The sequence below is a fragment of the Arvicola amphibius genome, chromosome X (genome assembly GCF_903992535.2).
Source record: "Arvicola amphibius chromosome X, mArvAmp1.2, whole genome shotgun sequence".
Lineage (NCBI taxonomy): Eukaryota > Metazoa > Chordata > Mammalia > Rodentia > Cricetidae > Arvicola > Arvicola amphibius.
Window position 1 is genome coordinate 137099919 of NC_052065.1, and position 14862 is coordinate 137114780.

Sequence of the window (14862 nt, forward strand, 5' to 3'; positions counted from 1 at the left end):
GAGGATCAGAATAAGTACTTAAATAGATAAAGTGATGTGGGATGTTCTTTTATATATATGTTGGTTTTATTGGCTGATGAATAAAGATGTTTTGGCCAATGACTTAGCAGAGTAAAACATTACTGATGTCTTTCTCCTTCAGCAGCTACTTGGTACCTCCGTGACTCCACCTACTCTCTCTATTATATCTCTGCTCAGATTTCCCACCTGGATTTACTCTGCCTAAGCCATTGGCCAAACAGTATTGTAATTATGTTTCTGTGTGATTATTTGGGTCTAGTTAGCCAGGAAATGAAAGTGCAGTCTCTGTCTACCAATAACGCCCAATACGGGACAAAAAATTTCACATAAAATCTGACAAAGCTTTTTAAAAATGGATTCTGAACAAAAAAAAGAACAGAGTCAAGCAAGGCTTCTTGGTATCAGCATTGTCTCTGGTGGGTAAGCTAGAGGCAAGGAAATGTGTGGCTCATTTAAAAGGAGCCAACTCAGCATTTACAGCTCTTTTAAGAGGCTCTGCCACTGAACACTTAAATGGTGTTTATGAGCAGTCAGGCAGGCTTCGTGGTGATGACATGGACCTTAAAACTCCACAGAGTTATGGCAATAAACATGGCTCTCGCCAGTACCTCTACCATGAAGCTAGACTCTTCAGAAGTTAAGGAATGGGACAGAGTCAATAGCCAAAGCTGCAACCTTAATTCTAGAATGCTGTTTAACAGATCAAAGCTTCATGAGTTCAACAAAAGATAGAGATATACAGTAAAGGCAGATTCAAATTAAAAACAAAAACAAAAACTTCTCAACAGTTTACAATATATTTAAAAATATACATAGGCTTGGGAAAAAAGAAAAGGGATAGAGAAAGTCCTTAAAAAAAGAAATAGGGTAGTCAGGCATGGTGGTGCATGCCTTTAATCCTAGCACTTGGGAGGCAGAGGCAGGCAGATCTCTGAGTTCAAGGCTAGCCTGGTCTATAGAATGAGATCTATGACAGCCAAAGATACACAGGGAAGTCCTGTCTCAAAAAAAATTTTAAAAATTAAAAATTGAGTAAAAAAGGCCATGTAAAGATAAAAATATACAAAGAGTCTAGATTATGTATATTATTGTGTTTTCTTTGAATTTTTTTTAAACTGTGAATGAGCTAAGTACAGAGAGATATTTCATTGTATGGGCTGTTAAGCTAAACCAAATATATATTTTAAAGGCATGTTGACTTCAAAATTTAAGTCTAAGGACATGTTACTTTGGAAAAGAGGTTCTGCTTTTTTTTCCCACAGAGGACAGAAAGCTGTAGACTCTTACCAACTAATATGGTTTGATCAAATGAGACCCACTGAAACAATGCCCCAGGTGGTCCAACATCCATGATAGCTTCAGGACTGTTGGCTGAGATGAATCAACCACACAGGATACCCCACAAAAGAACTGATTAACAGCACCCACAAACAGCAGAAAATCATCTAAAAAGCTATGCTCAAATTCCCAAATACTGTTTATAAATGTTTTCTTTTTCATTTAACAGGTGTTGATTATAAATGGTTAATGGCCACAGTCAAGGTCTTTCTTTAAAAAAAAGAATTGATATGATATAGAAATGAATACTTTACATAGGTATGGACTTTGGCTTATTGTTACAAATTTAAGGTCAATTTTGTTATACATATATTTCTACTCTTGTTTAAGGTATGTTTATATAGCTCATTTAAAAATATAATGTATATTAAAAAATAAAGATGACTAGATACTCAAACTTTTAGGTTTTCTAGATATACAGGGATATATTTCAGTTAGATAATCTTCAACACATCAAACACCTTCAGAATATGGCATTTAAAATGTTTTAAGAAAGTAGAGTCTTCTCAACAATGAGATATATCTACTTTTGGCATCATCAATTACTTCAGAGAGGTTGATTGATGGGCATTGAAGAAACTCGTTATGGAATTCGCCTTCAATGTGATAAGGCTAGCCATTTGGGCAAGAAACTGCTCTTGCCTGGACTACTTGATTATTATGCTGTATGAACTGGACATACAGGACCCATACAAAACTGACTACTGAACTTTCCAAAGGACAGGATGATCCTTCAGGGTTTCTGCTTCACAGAGGAAACTGTCAGACAGTCTGAAGAATACAGAAGAGAGTAACTGATGAACTTTGCCAATACAAGGCAAAACAGATCTTCAAATTTCCTGCTTCACTGCAAAGTCTGCTGGATGTTATGGGCCTATAAGCTAAAGATGGATACCCTGATGTTACTGAAGAACCTTGAGTGACTGTCCAGATATAGAGATGTCTCTGTAATTTCTAGAGTTTTGGAGGTTACTTACAATGCACTTACTGTTTACATAGGTAATATTATATCCTTCTGGGGTCTTTGATGGAGTTGAAGACTAGACACTTATAATAGTTTTTCTTACTTATTATAAAAGAGAAATCAGATATAAAACTTTAGACTTAGAAAGGATAAATGATAGAGTGTTTTCTTAATTTGACAAATATAAATGGACTATTATAACTATAATTCTTGCTTGATAAATGTTTTATATATGTAATTTTACTATGTTAAAGTTAAAGCCTTCCTTTTTAATTAGACAGAAAAGGACAGATGATGTGGGATGTCCTTCTGTATATGTGTTGTTTTTATTGGTTGATGAATAAAGATGTTTTGGCCAATAACTTAGCAGAGTAAAGCCAGGTGGGAAGTCTGGAGAGAGAGAGAAAGAGAGAGAGAGAGAGAGAGAGAGAGAGAGAGAGAGAGAGAGAGAGAGAGAGAGAGAGAGAGAGAGAGGAGTCAAGGAAAGACCTTGGAGCTGCTGAAGGAGAAAGATGCCAGAACATACTGGTAGGCCACAGCCTCGAGGTGATACATAGATTAATAGAAATATATTAATTTAAGATGTAAGAGCTATCTAGGAATACACCTGAGCCATTGGCAAAGTTATTTGTGTGATTATTTGGGTCTGGTCAGCTGGGAAATGAAAGTGCAGTATCTGTCTATAGACAAATATTTCTTAAAATTGATGAGACACCAAATTATATAAATGATGTAAGAGAGCACCACACAAAATATACTACCTTTCTCTTTCCTATCTAATCTCTCTCTCTTTCCAAGCATACAAACATAATATTTAAACTACTGAAAATCAAAATAAGGAAAAATTCTTGAAGATGGGCAAATTATAATAGGCAGCCTGCAAAAGTATCAGTAAATGAGGAGAATCAAAGGTAGTGATTTCTTGGAAGCCAGAAGAAAACTGTACTTCAGGAACAAAATAATCAGCCAACTTCATGATTGGTACAGAAAGATCTACTAAGTGATGTGGGAGGGTCTTCTGTTTTGTATTGATTTCATTGGTTAATAAAGAAACTGCCTTGGCCATTTGATAGGCCAGCCCTTAGGTGGGTGGAGTACACAGAACAGAATGCTGGGAGGAAGAGGGAAGTGAGGCAGTTGCCATGCCTCTCCTCTCTGGGTCAGTCACCATGGAGCCAGCTGCCAGGTCAGACATGCTTAATCTTTCCCGGTAAGACACCACTTCATGATGCTACACAGATTATTAGAAATGGATTAATCAAGATGTGAGAATTAGCCAATAAGAGGCTGGAACTAATGGGCCAGGCAGTGTTTAAATGAATACAGTTTGTGTGTAATTATTCTGGGGCTAAGCTAGCCTTGCGGGAGCAGGGCGGAAAGAAAAGTAGGCCTGCCCGCCTCATCACTACAACTAAGTTAAGGTTTAGAAATTATTGGCAAGCTAGGGCCCACTGGTACCATTTAGCAAACATACTTAAAATTATGAATCATGTCAGATAAAGAAGTCTTTTTTATTTTTTATGGGAAATGCTTTGCTGCATTTCTTTGTTTCTCTATGTTGAGAATTGAGTTCAGGGGACTGGAGAGATGGCTCAGCAGTTATGAGGACTGGCTGTGTTTCCAGAGAACCCATGTTCAATTCTCAGCACCCATATTGCAGCTCGCAACTGTCTATACCTACAGTTCCAGTGGATAGAGCACCCTCACATAGACAAACATTTAGGCAAAATACCAATGCACAGAAAATAAAAATAAATAAATTATAAAAATTGAACACAGAAATGTACATATAGCAGGTAAGCACTGTAACACTGAGCAACAATACTGAGCTAGCACTGTCATACATTACCAATGATTATAGTGCTTGGCATACAGTATATCCTTAATAAATATTTAAAAAATTATATGAAACATACCTTTGAATGTATTATACATAAAGATTATATACAAAGGTACAAATGGCAGAATTATTTATAAACATACTAGTAAAATGTAGAAGAAATATTTATGTTCATGTTGTATTTATATCTTTATTATTTATATCTCAATCAAATTCTATGCTCTTTGTTCCTCATTAAAATACTTTCCTATTACCAAAGCCACATATCAAATTCACTTGAAATATTTACTGTCTGTCTAAATACAAGATACCAGGCAAACAAACAATGAAACACTCACAGTTGTTACTGAAATGATAATATAAATAGCTGACCTGGGTTTTCCATCGACATAAAGACAGTTTCTCCTGAGAATGGGAACAGGGTAAGTGTATCTTCATAGACTGTTTTGTGTTTGAAGGTATATCCAGAGAAGAAGATTGATAAGAAGTCTGTCTGTGCTCCAACACTGAGAATGTACCAGTAGGCCACCTCATGCAAACAAACTTTCAACTGCAAGCTACCAAAAACATAGCCATTGATGCCTACAAAAGCAATGTACAACAAGGGATTCAGTTGTATCATGAATTTATTATTTTGGATTATGATTGTTCAGATACAATTAGAAAATTATCATATATTATGCTCAATAGCTTACCACAGAGAACAGTTATAAATCAGGTAGACTATTAATATTTAATCACCCAATTCCAATCTTAAAGTAAGGAGACATATAAAGAGAGATTTGGATATACACTTTGGGAAGTTGGATGAGGGACAATGTATTTGTAAAATCTTGAAGCATTTTTCCTATAAATTATTAGTTGCAATGGAAAAAAGAGTAACTTATATAGATAAACCCCAAACAAATGATCAGTGTTAGCATTGTATAATGCTTCAGATTCAAAGAAACAAAAGACTAAATACTTGTTCTAAATATCTGTACCACATGGAGAAAATGCAGTGGCAGACACAACTAGAATATAGACACCACTATATATTGTATCACTGTGAAGTGTTCAGAATTTCATGATATTGCTTAAGACAACACACATCTTTATTCAAATGAAATACATGATAAGTTATTAAAAACAATTGTGCATGATGTCTCCAACCTATTCTCAAGTGGAAAATAATAACTATGAGTAAAGAGCCAACTCTAGAGAATTATTCTCATATCTCCACAAATGTACTGTGCAATCCTCATGCCAGCACACATTCATTCTCCATCTCTATTCTTTCTCTCTTTCTTTTCTCTCATACACATATGCACACAAAATAAAATTGAAATTTATCACTTTTAAAGATTTTTATTTTTAAGTATGTTTGTGTGGGATGTGTGTATGTGCAGTGTACATGAGTGCAGCTGCCTGAAGAGGATGTCAGATCCCCTGGAGCTAGAATTACAGGCAGTTGTGAGCTGTCCAAATGGGATGCTGGAACTAAACTCTCAGGTCCTCTGAAAGCAGAACATCATCTTAACTGCTGAGCAATTGTTCTTGTTAGCTTTAATTGTCAACCTGACAATGTGTATAGTCATCCAAAAAGAGAATCTTCAACTGAGGAATTGCCTAGATCAGGTTGGTTTGTGAGCATGATGGCTATTCTTGGTTGTCAACTTGACTACACTAAAACCCAAGTGGCTGGGTTCACCTGTGAAAAAATTTTCTTAAATTATTTGAAGTGGGAAGACCCACTTTTAGCTCAGATCTTCTGAGATGAGAAGATAAACCTTTAATCTGTAGCTTTTGAAATGTGAAGATCTACCTTTAATCTGGGTCACACCTTCTGCTGTTGGCCTATATAAAGGAAATAGAAAAAGGAAGCCCTCTTTCTTTGCCTCCTTGGCAAGTCCATTTCTTCACTGCTATTAGAGCCTACCTCTTTGGGATTCTGGTGTATACTGAAGGCTGTAGTGGCATTTCAATCATCTTTTAATAAATAAATCTTGCCTGAAGATCAGAGAGTAAAACAGCCCCACTGGTCAGCCTTACAAACCAGGCAGTGGTAACACATACCTTTAATCCCAGTAGCCACACTACTTGCCATAGAAACTGGGCAGTGCATGCCTTTCTTTAATCCCAGGGGTGTATGCCTTTAATCACAAAGCTAGAGAGGATTATAAAATGAGAGAGAAAGCTCTCAGTCTCAGTCTCATTCTGAGATTATTGGAAGAAGGATCACCATTTCAGAGTGAAGTTGAGGTAAGAGCCAGTGGCTGGCTGCTTTGCTTTTTGGATCTTCAGGTTGAACCCCGATAACAGTCTCTAAGTTTTTATTAATCCTTCTATAAAAGATAAGATGAGAGTTCTAACCTTATGGACCGAACAACTACCAGATTCTTGGACCTTCCCTTGGTAGACAGTCATTGTTGGATTAGCTGGACCACAGCCTGTAAGCCATTCTAATAAATCCCCTTTCTATTTATAGGTTCACTCAATAAATTCTGTTCTCTTAGAGAACCCTGGCTAGTATGGTGGATACATCTGGGAGGAATTGTTTTGGTTATTAATTTATGTAGGACGGTCATTCCACTGTAGACAGTGTGATTCCTCAAGCAGGTCATCATAGGAGATATAAAAAGCTAGCTATGCATGAGTCAGGGAGGGAGTCAGCAACCAATGTCCCTCTATTGTAGTGGCACTCTATTTGTATTTTAATAAATAAAGCTTTCCTGAAGATCAGAGAGTAAAACAGCCCCACTGATCAGCCTTACAGAGCAGGCAGCGCTGATACACACCTTTAATCCCAGTAGACACACTAGTTTGCCATAGAAACTAGGCGGTGCATGTCTTTAATCCCATTAATCACACCTTTAGTCACAGCCCTAGAGAGGATTATAAAATTAGAGGAGACAGCTCTCAGTCTCATTCTGAGTTTCCTGGAGGCAGGATCATCATTTCAGACTGAGTCGAGGTAAGAGCCAGTAGCTGGCTGTTTTGCTTTTCAAATCTTCAGGTTGATCCCCAATTTCTCTCCCTGAGTTTTTAATCATTCCTCACTCCATGATTTCTGTCTCCAGGTTCCTGCCTTTACTTCCATCAGTGGTGGACTATGGCCTGGAAGTGTAAGCCAAATAAACCCTTTCCTCTCCAAATTTCTTTTGGTCAGATTGTTTTATCATAGACACAATATAAAACTAGAATACCATCTCTCCATCTCCCTTAAATGCATTATTAATGTAAGCAAATATATCAAATTAAATATAGAGTTCAGAAATTGACATAGATATCAGTAGAAATTAAATATATATGAAAAGGGCAGTATCTCAGAAAATAAGTAAAATAATGAACTAGTGGTAAATGATTATGAAAAATACAGCTGTCCATTGCATTTTATTATTTCCTTAGTGTAATATAAACTAGATATCTATGATTTTATTTTTCTATCCATCGCTTCTCCATTGCCTACTACAGCTTGTTTCAAACACTAGGGTAAGAAATACCTGTCTGGGCATTGAAAGTATATTATTTTAATAGAGACAATGTTTAAAGCAAGAGAGAGATGGCTACACAGAATCTAAAAAAAATTGAAATTTGGAGAAATATTTGGAAAATACATTTCACATCACTAGAAAAAGTAGCTTTCACGTGGATTAATAAAGGTCCTTGTGAACTATGTACAACTGGCAGTGGGGGAATGTTACTACTACATTAACCTGCTAAAGATGTTATAACAATATACAGTAGGAGTATGAAACCACACAATTATATTTCTTCACAGCTCCCAAAGATGGATATATATATATGTTCTGCTACTCCAGAGAACCCTGACTAATATACCTGTTTCACTTTTTTAAGATTCTAAGTAACAATCTCTCTCTTACTTTAAATATTGTCTCTATTAAAATAATATACTTTCACTGTCCAGACAGGTGCTTACCCTAGTATTTGAAATAAGCTATAGTAGGAAATGGAGAAGTGATGGATAGAAAAATAAAATCATAGACACCTAGTTTATACTACACTAAGGAAACAATAAAATGCAATATTCTGTCAGGTGGGGAAAATCAACAACAAAATCATGACCACCTTAGAATGAAGAGGAAGAAAAAATATGTGTTATTTGAGTTAAATATTATGAATCAGATTCTTTTTTTAATTGCAAATTGTATATTTATTCTTTATAAAATAACCCATGTCTTTGAGTATATAAAAACATATAAATGCAATTAAAGGGATTATAAACACCAGAAGTTTTAGAAGAAGGGAGAATAAAGTACTATGGCTTGAGAATATAATAGGCAACTATTACCAGAAATTCAAATTAAATATGAGGCTTAGGTTGACTTGAAGCTGAGGACCAATACTATGAGCTAAGGGGCATAGAATTCTGATAGAAGGCACATCCTGGAAGGTAAGTATAACTTACAACATAACTTTTCAAGGTTCTGTTCTTAGGAAGCTTTTCCATGATTTGGTTAGGTATTTTAGTTACATTATATGAAATAGACAGGGTGATATGTGCTTATTCCATCCAAGTGAGAATCAAGATTTCAAAAGCATATATTTAAAATTTTAATACATGAGGTAGTCTTCAAAAGAACTATTAGTATTTTCTACTAGTACTGTATGAGAGTCCCCTTTTATCCATACCCACTAGCAATAATGGTCTCCTAGTTTTGCAGTTTGATAGGCATGTCATGTTATCTCTCTTACTGATAGAATCCTTTCCTAGTACTATAGTAAGATTAAACTTTTACTATGTTTTGGCTATGTTTACTAGATTTTACTATGTTTACTATGTTTACTAGATCTGTGTTTATAAATAAACAATACATATAAATAATTTATATACTGAATTGTGTTCCCCAAGTGTTCTTGTTGATGCTCAAAACTCCAATACTTCCAAATGTGGCTGTATTTGGAAATGGGTCTTTAAGGAGAAAATTAGTTAAAATAAGGTTATTAGTATAGATCCTAAATTCTTTTTTTAAATTTTATTTTAAGATTTATTTATTTATTATATATACAGTGTTCTGCCTGCATGTATGCCTGCAGACCAGAAGATGACACCAAATCTCATTATAGGTGGTTGTGAGTCACCTTGTGGTTGCTGGGAATTGAACTCAGAACCTCTAGAAGAGCAGCCAGTGCTCTTAACCTCTGAGCCATCTCTCCAGCCGCAGATCCTAAATTCTTTATAGAAAGACAGGTGCTGTGGGATAATGCTCTTGTACACTGTAAAGATTGTCACTCGTATTGGTTTAATAAAACGCTGTTGGCCAGGAGCCAGGCAGGAAGTATAGGCAGGGCAACCAGACTAGGAGAATTCTGGGAAGAGGAAAGGCAAAAAGGCAGTCACCAGGCAGATGCAGAGCAAGCAAGATGAGAATACCTTAATGAGAAAAGGTACCAAGCCATGTGGCTAAACATAGACAAGAATTATGGGTTAATTTACATTGCAAGGACTAGTTAGTAATAAGCCTGAGCTAATAGGCCAAACAGTTTATAATTAGTATAAGCCTCTATGTGTTTCTTTGGGACTGAGTGACTGCAGGACCAAGTGGGACAGAAACTCGGTCTACAGACAGGTACAAAGAGAAGATCATGCAAGAGTACATACAGGTCAAGCAAGATCTAAAAGCTAAAGACAGATTGAAGAAGAAACTAAGTCTTCTGACACTTTGATCTTAGACAATGAGGAGATAAATCTAACATTTTAGAAAGGCTACTATGTATGTAGCATATGGTTATATAATAATAAGAAAATATTCTGAAATGAGTTATCTTGGTATGGAATGGTTGGCAAAAAGGAATAATATAGGAGATAAAATACAAATTAAAAGGACAGGGCAGCCAAATAAACATTGAAAGGAAAAGTCGTTGGTAGGTTTTTAAAATATGCATTGTATAAGTCACAATTACATATTTATTTATAGTATATACATAACACATATTATCTAGACATCAGTTGAGGCCATCAATTTCCCTTTGCCAGATGTGCATTAAATACAGATGATTCTTTTTTATTTGTTTATTTGAGAAAGGATTTCTCTATGTAACCGCCCTAGCTGTCCTGGAACTCACTCTGTAGACCAGCCTGGCCGTAGACCAGCCTGGTCTTGAACTCACAGAGATCTGCCTACTGAGTGATGGGATTAGAGGCATGTGCCACCACCACCCAGCTACAAGTGATTCTTTACTCACTGTGCATGATGTTGGAGGTCTGGAACTCAGGGTCCTGGGGCTGTGTATCAGATGCATTGGGGAGGAAGCGTTGCATGTTCTCTGTGAGGTACCAGCTTTGGTTCTCATCAAATAGAGAAAACAGGATAACATTTCTCTTGTCTGACATCATCTGTTAATAACATATATTAAAAGGGAGAAGGAAATGCCACTCATATTGTGAGTAGGAGCTAGCAACCAGGATGGAGGCATATACTAATCCTTTGGTTCAATTCACTTCCTCTGAACAGTCACTATTATGGCATGTCTTGGAACAGAGATGAGCATTTTGAGTGATGAGTATATGTTTAGAACTAATGTAACTTCGAGGCAGGAAGGTAGTTGGATGTAGTAAATTTCATTCTTCCTGGACCCAAGATCATATACTGGTACAGTTTATAGCCTCAATTTTTCATGTTTAATGTAGAGAAATATAGATCTTAAAGATAAGTCATCCAAGTCAAATAAAATCAATACCATTTCTAAGTTTCTATCTTATAACTAGCTTTACATAAGGTACCAGATTATAGTAAACTAAAAATACAGAAGGGAATTTAGATATGATAGGGCGAACACTGAATAATACTAATACCATGAAGATTTTGTTCTAAAGAACCCAGTATCTTAGAATAGTACTTTGTATAGTAAGCCAAATTCATGAGTTAGTAACCTGCTAATTGAGTATAAAATTTAATATCTAAACCTCATATGTGTAAATTTCATTTTGTATAACCTATAGTTGAAAAGTTAAAATTCTGAAGAGGAAATTGGAGAATATATATTTCAGTCACCTTCCAAAAGCTTGTAGGAAAAGTATAATTAGGAAACATTCTCAGGAAAGATATTTGGTCGTATCCAAATATTAAGTTCAAAGTCCCACTACTCTGAATTTGTATACCATATGTTATACCTGTATTCAAGTCCTTTGCTCATTAAACCTATAAAATCCCTTCCAATTAGTAGGGATTTGTGTTTCCTAAACAGCCTAAATAAGCGCACAGTCAAGCCTCAAAATATAGCAATGAGTTCTTCTGGAGTCAAGAAATGAGATTTTGTAAAAGAACTAAGTTTTTCTTACTGAGACAATTTTCTTTTTTGTTTGTTTGTTTGTTTGTTTTTTTGAGACAGGGCTTCTCTGTATAACAGTCTCGGCTTCCTGGAACTCACTCTGTAGACCAGGCTGGCCTCAAACTCTCAGAAATCCACCTCTTAAGTGTTGGGATTAAAGGTATATGCCACCACTGCCCAGCTCAGATAATTTTCTAAAGCAGCAGAAATAGTCTAAATTCTAACCATAATCAAAATAATTTTATATTTTCCTAAAAAATATTGGCCCATTACTAAATGTCACATAGTGTTGTAGATGCTACATATGTATTGCTTTTGTTTTCTCACAGAGTTTATCCTCATGGGAGAAGCTGGCCTAGAAATTCCTATGTATTCCAAGCTGGCCTTAAACTCAAAATTCACCTAACTCAGTCTCCCTGTACTGAGACTGGAGGCATGTATCACCTACAAGGCTAATTTTAAGGTGTTTTTGATTAATTCATAATGAGATGTCCAGGAAAGAAACATGGGCTGCAGATATAAATTTGTAGGTTTAAAAAATTATATTGGTCTGTGAAGTATTTTAGTTGGTAGATGTATTTCAGTTTGCTTAGCATGCACAAAGTCATAGGTCTGAAATCCAGTACTGTATAAACTGGGCATAAACTGACACATACCTATAAATCCATTATTCACAATGTATATTTAGGAGGACCAGAAGTCAACGACCATATACAACTATGTAAGGATTTCAAAACCAGCCTGGGACACCTGGAACTCTGTCTCAAATAAAATTAGTCATTTAAATGTAGGTGGCAATTGGACAGGTAAAAATGGGCAAGAACCTTGGGGGAAAGCAAAACCCCAGATTGGGACTGAGTATTATAGAAAGAATCTATGGCCCTGGCTTTTCTGTTTATCCAGAAGGCAAGTTTCTTAGAAAACTCAAATTTAATAAAAGCTAAGTAGAACTCAGTTTAATCAGTTTTATTGGATTATATTTTCTACAGGTTATAGAGGTACCTATATTAAAAGAGTATAAGAAATATCTGTAAGTTCATAGGCATTTTATTCCACTTTTAGTTTCAAACTTAATACTTGGTAAGGAAAGATCTCACCTGGTTTCCTCTTTGATCTACAGATTCTTTGTAGCAGATGAGAAGAGGGCCAATGAGTCCTGAAGCTAGATCTCTCTCAGGGTTAATGAAACTTGAATAATAGCGGGTCAGGCACCGTGGATCTGATTTAGTTGGTCCATCTTCTACAGTAACTGTCCATTTATACTTGAATATCTCTCCTGGACGAATTGGAAAATCTTTCACATTCTTGATACCTACCCACACCCAAAGCAGAAATAGATTAATTGAGTATAATGAGCTACATATTTAGTAATGTTGTATTAAATTTGGCCTAAATCTGCTTTTATATATGTTTCAACTTTGTATTAAAGGTCTCTATGCATAGAAAATGCAACCTAACTTGGTATATAAACAATTTTAACCTAACTTGGAAGTATACTCATGTAACACATAGCTGAATCTTAGCAAATCATAACAGCTGAACCTCCAGTCCCTTTAAGCCTGAGGCTGTGAAAACATCATATGAGACAACTGCTAGTTACATTTAATCAGGTTATTTTTATGTCATTTTCTGTTCCATCTGTAAATACAGCTCTGTGTATGTGTGGTGAGGTGGAGCGTTCTAAAACATTTGTAGTCCAAAATTAATTCAAGAATTATTACTTTTCTCAAATAAATTCTATCAAGGTCAGTGTAACTAAAGTTTCCCTTTTAACAATAATCATGTTTTTATTTCAAGGGAACTACTAATCCATAAAATCATTTTATTGGTTCTTTGTGGGTTTTATATCATGCATCTTGATCCCATTCATTCCCCATCCCTTCGTATCCACCCTCTGCCCTTGCAACCTCCCTCTCAAACTAATATAAAGTAAAATTTAAGAGAAAAGAAAAGAAGGAAAATCTTGTCATGGAAGCTGTAATGTGACACATTATACCCTTTAGTCCATACATCTTTGCTTGCAAGTATTCACTGCAATGAATTATTGGTCTGTTTCAAGGTCTCTGGTTTCTGCTAAACTATCAATACTGGGCCCTCACAGGGACTCCTCTTGAATATCCTGTTGTCGCCCTGTGTCGTGGAGATCCTGCAGCATTGGGTCTCTGAGTCAGGCCCCTTCACGTGCTCCAGCAGATCATAGATGGGGTGGGTGTTGGGGTGAGCCAACTCATAGCCCTGGTTTTGGGTCTGGGTGGTTGCAGGGTTGGTCAGCTTGCCAGTTCTCCCCCATTCTCACCACCAGGGGGAGCTAGCACTGCCCTAGTTAGCTCACCACATGCAACAGTCAGCAAGGGACAGGACAAGTTCTCCAGCTCTGACACACTCAGCGCTGGTTCACCCACACCTATACCACGAGGGCCAGCTCTACTGTGTTGCTCAGTTGAGATGCAGGGGCCACTCCCAAATGCTGCAGCTGGTGAGGGACAGAACTAGATCTCCTGCTCTCATGACCTCGGGCCTGCTCTCTCACCTGCCACAGGCCTCAAGAGGAAGGTGGGTGGAGTAGGGGTGGGGTTTGGGTAGTGGTGGGGGCGGGGAGACAGGCATCTCTCCCTTGACTATGCCATGCTTTTTTAACATGTAAATTTGAATAAGTTTACCTCTTACTATAAAAAATAGAAATAATATTTGCATATTCTTACATATAGAAGAAGAATCTATCTTATTTTAATAATAAAATGATTAGGGATGTGGACAAGAAAATAACCACAGCATATCACCTAGTTCTATGGCAAATATATCAATAAAATGACCTTGCATTACTAAAATGATACAGTACTATTTTTGAATTTATTATCTTTAGAATAAATGTTTAGAGAAAACAAAGAAGACTTATGTAAAATTATTGTAAAGATTGTGTGTCGAAAGCTGAAGTTGTACTTCAAGTGTATCTACACCAAAAAAGACTTATAAACTGAGATACTACTTACCTCTTGGCAATCTCCTTGAGTGTAGAGGGCTGACATCAGTGATCCCTTGAGGGTAAATGTTATATGGTCTGCTTGCTTGATTCTTAAATATAATCTGAAAGTATAGGTGAGATATGAGATCAAGTCCTAAAATGACTAAGATCAACAGGAAATCTGTGGCCTAGTTCTGGAAAATCAAAAGCTTCCTATATTTACATTACAGGAGTCTGAGCCCTTAATAAAATTCAATATATTCATTCCTTTCATGAAAAAGAAACTTAGGTAGCTGCTTAGTTTTGTCATGACCCTTTTTAATTTCAATGACTTCAGTAATTGAATCTCCCGCATGAAGTGAAATTTGGTGTCTTCTAAGGACATTACTTTTCCTCAGCCTTTCTGAATTCTTGGTACTTAGTTCCTCAACACTGGAGAAGGAGACAGTGGTCCAGGTTATAAGA

At 36.3% G+C, this 14862-nt stretch overlaps 1 protein-coding gene across 4 annotated transcripts in view; it reads right to left on the reverse strand.

Annotated features, from left to right (window-relative positions):
- Window positions 1–14862, reverse strand: part of F8 (coagulation factor VIII) — a 159820-nt gene that overhangs the window by 92204 nt on the left and 52754 nt on the right. For all 4 annotated transcript variants that reach the window (XM_038316790.1, XM_038316788.1, XM_038316787.1 and 1 more), the window contains 4 exons: window positions 14426–14519; window positions 12533–12747; window positions 10350–10500; window positions 4536–4745 (listed from right to left, as the gene is read on the reverse strand). In XM_038316790.1, the coding sequence (XP_038172718.1) occupies window positions 4536–4745; window positions 10350–10500; window positions 12533–12747; window positions 14426–14519 (670 nt within the window). The remainder of the gene's footprint in view (window positions 1–4535; window positions 4746–10349; window positions 10501–12532; window positions 12748–14425; window positions 14520–14862) is intronic.